Below are 6313 nucleotides of genomic sequence, written 5' to 3'. Positions count from 1 at the left end.
TCTATCTACCTTTCTTTCTCCCCCCCCCCCTCTTCTTCTTCTTTTTCTTCTCTTCTATGTCTTCTTGTCGTCGTCGTTGTCGTCTTCCCCCCTCCTCCTCGCCTCCCAAACCTCCTCTTTCTTCTCCTCTCCACTTTATTTATCATCATGGAAAACATTACAAATGCCATCACCATCTCTAACATCAACACAGACATCGATAACAACACAGCAACAGATGGACAACAGTTGCTATGACGATTGTGTACCTAAGACGCTCCCCTGATCCTCCTTTTTGTACCTCCGGTAGAGGAAACAGATGAGGACAGCAACTGAAATTACGACCACGGCGCCAATAGTACCGATGATGACGTAGATGGTTGGGAACACATCTGTGGTGGGTAAAGGATAGTTGAAAAGTTATCAATATATATATTTTTTTAAATCTTGAGGAAATTGATATATACATACACGTAGATTCTGGTGTCAAGAAATGATGAGCATATTTATAGGTGGTTGAAAAAAAAGAATCAACATATGATTTTGAAAAAGACAATCATTTAGTTTTTCAGTTTTAGTAAGTGTTTTACGGCAGTCAATTAGGTCATATAAGTGATGAAGATTAGAGTTTGTTTAATAAGAGAATGACAAACACAAAAAAGAAAGAGGGGAGATAAGGATGATAAATTAATGTTTCATAAGAAAGGAGGAGAAAACCACACCAGAGCCCCCACCAACCACCCACAGACAAATATTTCTGTAGGAATTTAATAAACACTTTAGTATAGAGAAAATATCACTTTATCTGTGGGGAGGATAATAATAGTAAAAAGATGGTCAACAGATGTGTGGGGACAAAAAACTTTTTTTTTTCTCAAAAAAAGACTTGATTCTTTGAGGCTATTGAGAGACATTAGTGTACAGAAAATATCAGTACCTCTGAGGTGAGGGGATATAAGAATTAAAATAAACTTTACTGACACATCTATGAGCAGAACAATTTTAATTGTTAGTGGGGAGGTAGGGGGTGGAAAGGAGGGCAGAGGATCTTTTAAATGGATTAAGTGGCTGTTTGTACAAGTAGTTGTCTTGGGCAGGTGGCGCTTAGAGTAGGTTTGACTGTATACCCCCATAACCAATCACTCACGTTTCTCCTTGAGCTCAATAGAGTCAAAACCAAAGCCGTAGGCGTTGGTGACCGTGCAGTTGTAGGTACCAAAGTCTCCATCCTGCACGCTAGTGATGTGTAAGATACTCTTCACCCCATATGGCAGCTGATGATCCTTCTGGGAGAAGCGACCAGACATGGCGTAGTCGATGGCTTGACCGTGCCGTGACCAGACGATCTCAGAAGGTTTGGGGATTGATTTGGTCATGCATTCAATGAACCCTGCCTCTCCACTTGTGGCCAGCTGTTCCTTCTTACTTCCCATTTTGGGTTTTCCTATTGAGGTGGAGGTAGACAAGTGTGAAAGTGAGCATAAAAGTACAACAAAGACTCAAGCCACCCAATAATCTGTTAAACATTTAGTGACTTCTGAGACATTACAAAAATCTTCACTTGCTATTTGATCAAGGAAAATCTTTTTTGTCCAAGATTAAAGAATTTCTCTAGTTATTAAAAATGACCTTAAAATTTAAGGGCTTTAAATGTCATTAGATAATTACCTGGTTTTCATTCCAGAGAAGCTTCCAGTTGGAGTTTGTTTTTGATTTGTTCAACTACTTATCTCATCAACCAATTTTTTACCATCTTTCATATTTCATCAACCAACAGTTTATAATCTCAATGAATAGCTCGTCCATGAATATTTTATCACCTTTCATATGTCCCCTTTCACCTGAACTTTACAGTATGCCTTTTCGCTTTGCACAGCTGAGGCTGCCAATCTCATGAATAACCTCAATTGTGTTGATTGGGACGAATATTAACAATCAAAGACTCTCACCATTTCTCAACAGCAAAGCCTCCTGGCTTGTGTCTGGAAACCCAATAACTGTAGCCGTGCAGACATACCAGCCAAAACTCTGGTCGTTTACACGGTCAATATGGTACACTTTGTTGGTGGATAGTGTCCGGTGGGCGTACGTTGAGCGATCTTTACGACGCCAAATCACATTTGGGCTCGGGTTACCGTCCGTCTCACATTTCAGCTCAGCTGAGAGTCCAACGTCAGCTCCCACTACAGCGGTGATCTCAAGGATGCGGGCACCATCTAAGGAGGGAGGGAGGTTTTACTATTATGGAGGAGGAAGCCATAAAAGGAGGGCCAGAAGGAAAAGGAAATGGAGCAAAAGAAGAGGAGGAGAACAGCAACAGCAACTGAAAAAAGACCCACAAAAGATGAAGAAAAAAAGAGAAATGGAAGGAAAAAAAAAAGTGGTAATTCTCATTTCAAGTTGAGAAGGAGAGTAAGAGCAAGATGAGGAAGATGACCTAGAGCAGTAAGATAAGAGACAAATAAGAAAAAAGATGAAAATACAATGAAGCGAAACAAATATTTTCTGCTGGGAGGAGGAGGAGGAGGCAACAAACAATTAACAAGACAACAATGAAAATATCATCATCTGTATTAATATTGATGATGACAACAACAACAACAACAACAACAACAACAACAACAGTAACAAAAAAAATAATTAATAAATACAAATAAAAATCCACACTACAAGAATACCTCCTCTCCAAAAACCACCCAAAAAATTACTTTTTAAAAAGTAAAATTACAAAAAAGGAGACAGGTGTAGATCTAATCCAAAACTAGTGAGAGTCCACTTACATTCCACATTGAGGACCTCATCTTTGCGAGTACTCCCCACATTATTTGTTCCCTCACAGGTGATCTTGTCGTTGTTGTAGTCTGGGGTGATGGCGTGTACATGGTACGTGTTCGAGTTGGCGTTTGGAATCAGGACATCATTCCGGAACCACCTGAGAAATCAAATACGCTTAAGATTTGAACCTGAAACTCTCTGAGTGCCTCTTTGAAACAAGAAGAATTTAAGTGATTCAGAAAGGATTAGTTTAGTTTTGGTAAGAGTTTTACGGCACTTGCAACATAATAAGGTCATACAAGTGCCGAAAATTAAGGAGTTACAAGAGAGTAACAAACACAAAAAAGTGACTACAGATAAGGACGATAGACGTTTGATAGGAAAGAAGGAGCAACCCACACCACAGCACCCACCAACCACCCATTCAGGAAGAATGAAAAGGAAAATGATAATAGAACAACTTATATAAATGATATTCCTGTAAGTCTGTGCATAAACCACGAGGTGTATGATCATTTAGGTATTTGAAAATTTACAAACAAGTAGGCCTACATATACAGTGCAGCAATGACAAAGAGGAACATGATGACTATGATGAAGATTGTGAGTACCAGTAAAGGGAATCCACCAACATGATAATGGTCATTCATTCAATGCAAGGATGAAGAAGATAGATATAAACGAACAAAAACAACAAAGGGAAAGAACATATGTGGGACCTATTGGAGGTGCTGTCTGCCTACCAGCAACGCGGGGATGAAATACAAGGGGAGATGGCAGTTATGATAAGACAGTAACAATAATTATAATCATGATTGTTTATGAGTTGGTCTATGACAGTTTGAATAATTAAGAACAACAAAATTTTCTCAGAAAGGGTTGAAGCTCAAAAACACGAGGTGAAATCCTAATCATTAAAAATATCAGTCGTCCCCATCTCTCAACAAAAAAGTTCCAGACAGATGCCTAGAAGATTCCAGGTCTTACCTCCATCTGACATTGGATGGGTTGGCGCGCCCCACACATTGGAAGCGGACAAAGTCGTGCTCCCGGATGTTTCGCGTTGTCACATTGTAGGTCATCTCAAGGTCAGGGGCATCTGGACAACATACAGACCACCATTCTGTTAGTTTTAGTAGGAGTTTTACAGCACTTGCAACACCGTAAGGTCATATAAGTGCCAAAGATTAGAGGTGTTACAAGAGAGTAACACAGACAAAAGAAAGGAGGAGAGATGTCTAATAGGAAAGAAGGAGCAAATCACACCAGAAACAGCACCCGCCAACCACCAGCAGACCACCATTTAATGGTTCAAAGAAATACCACGTACCTTGAGACAAACTGATATACATCTTACAGGTTAATCTATTTTGAAGATGTGCCAGTACCTGTAAGTCAGTAATTTGAACTGCCTAATGTCCTGTGCATGCACATTAATGTACTGCAGGCAATAACATATGAACTTTTGGCAGCTGCAACTTAGCAGATTTTACTTAGTAAAGAGAAGCACATTGACAATATCAGTTATAACTGTTATTCAGTGTAGAGAAAGGGTAAGACAGAAAGACAGAAACAGCAAGTAGGAAAATAAAAAAGTACTACCAGCCAGTGGCTCCCTCCAGTCACCTATTCAGCCAACTTTAGATCAGAAAATCTACTTAAAAGAAATAAAGAAACAAAGACACAAACATATAAGAATAAGCACAAAAACAAACAAATCCACTTATTTCTCACATTGTACGTCTAGAGTAGCAAACGTGCGGAAGGGTCGAGCCATCAGCTCGGTTGAGGCCTGACACTCTATCCTCTTGGCCGCGTCTGCCTGCGTGGCGTTGAAGGTGAGCACTCCCACGGCATCGTAGAAGTCCCCACGAGGCAGCGAGTAGGTGGTGGCACGGGACAGTCGCTGGCCATCCAGGTACCAGGTGATCTCTGCTACTGGTTTGCCTGAGAGGATCACAAAAAGGTGAAAGGTCAGGCCTACACAAAAATTACCATTTTTCTTTTGCCATGGTAGGGTACTTTTTATTTATGTCAATACGAACAAAACAATAACTTTTTCAGTAGAGCTTCACAGAATAACATTCACTAAGACAATAGACATTTGACGCTTGTCGAAGACACAAAAGACACGTTGCTAAGTATCAGGTTAAAAATACTTTCGATTACCTCAGTTTCACAGTTTGAAGTTACTTGCATGCATTAATTTCTGAAACTAAAAAGGGCAAGACAACTGGGTAAAACTATAAGCTACAGGTAAAAATTGTCCTTCCCAAATGACGTCACAGCAACCCCTATGTGGTCCCACAGATCGCGGAGACCACAGATGTGCACCTCGGGTCAAGTAAGTTCCAAATGGGGGGCTCAAGTAGACCTTTACAAACAACTGTACCTTTATCAGCCCGACATGTGATGTTGGTGGGTGTGTGCAGCACCACTGGCACTATAGGGGCATTGATGATGGTGGGTCGCTCAGGAGGAACTGGGGAAAATTAAAAGAAGAAAAGGATAATGGAGATGCAAGGATGGCTGTTAGAGAAGAACTGTGAAAAATAAAAGAAGAGGATGTTGGGTATGAAAGGAGGGTTGCTCAAGAGGAACTGGGAAAAATAAAAGAAAGAGAGGATGAGGAGGACGTAAGGAGTGTTGTTCAAGAAGAACTGAGAAAAATAGAAGAGGATGAGGGGGATGCATACAGTTTACAATTCTAGTTGTTTCGGAGATTAAGTACATTTGATATAAGATAACATGTGGACGTAAGCATTTAGAAGACTTGTTCCCCTTGCCCATTGCTATTTAAATGATGCCTTCTAATTAGTACATGTGTTACAACATTGTGAATGTAATGTGTTAGAAGTTAGCTGTAGTCAACACAAAGTTATGACAAGTTTTGTTTTATGATGGTGGACTGAACATTAATATTATTTTTTAATAATTATGTTTCACTTTCTCCAAGAAGACAGTCCCAAATTCTTTATAATTGTGAAGAGTAGGTTCCGGCCTGTGCAACTCTCAACAGTCAATAATTGATGGACGTTACTGCTTTTATTCGTTGGCTACTACAGCTGCTGCTATATGACAGCCTATTTTTCCTGCTGCCTTTTCTGAAGACTCACCGACAACAGTGACGAAGGACTTCCTACTTCTCATGCCCACTGGAAAGTCGTCAGACGCCATGACAGTACACTGGTACACGTCCTCGTCCTCCACACGCACGTCACGGATCTGTAGGTTGTACTCACCTGTGAGGGTGGGAGAGGGAGGGGTGTTTTATTTAGTTTTAGTAAGAATTTTACAGCACTTGCAACAAAAGTCAAATCAGAGCCAAAGATTAGAAGCGTTACAAGTGAGCAACAAACACATTGGCTTTTGACCTCCATCATTACAATTTTGTCAACTCAAATGTAAGAATGAAAGACACTATAATTTATAAGAAGAAGCTTTTCACTCGCTGAAATAAAAAGAATTATAAAAAAAAATAGAACACAATTAAACACAAAATAAATCAATCAGTCACTCAATCAATCAGTAACACACACACACACACACACACACACAC

The 6313-nt window shown here is 40.0% G+C and overlaps 1 protein-coding gene across 1 annotated transcript in view; it reads right to left on the bottom strand.

The window, feature by feature from the left end:
• LOC101858479 (irregular chiasm C-roughest protein) overlaps window positions 1–6313 on the bottom strand; it is a gene marked incomplete at its 5' end in the record, with an annotated part of 77401 nt that overhangs the window by 14594 nt on the left and 56494 nt on the right. Inside the window, 8 exon segments of the mRNA XM_035968855.1 lie at window positions 249–371; window positions 1127–1423; window positions 1929–2195; window positions 2760–2911; window positions 3742–3853; window positions 4489–4701; window positions 5147–5236; window positions 5871–5996. Coding sequence (XP_035824748.1) covers window positions 249–371; window positions 1127–1423; window positions 1929–2195; window positions 2760–2911; window positions 3742–3853; window positions 4489–4701; window positions 5147–5236; window positions 5871–5996 — 1380 coding nt within the window.

The sequence above is a fragment of the Aplysia californica genome, unplaced genomic scaffold, assembly GCF_000002075.1.
Source record: "Aplysia californica isolate F4 #8 unplaced genomic scaffold, AplCal3.0 scaffold00092, whole genome shotgun sequence".
NCBI lineage: Eukaryota > Metazoa > Mollusca > Gastropoda > Aplysiida > Aplysiidae > Aplysia > Aplysia californica.
This window is presented reverse-complemented; position numbering and strand designations above follow the sequence as displayed.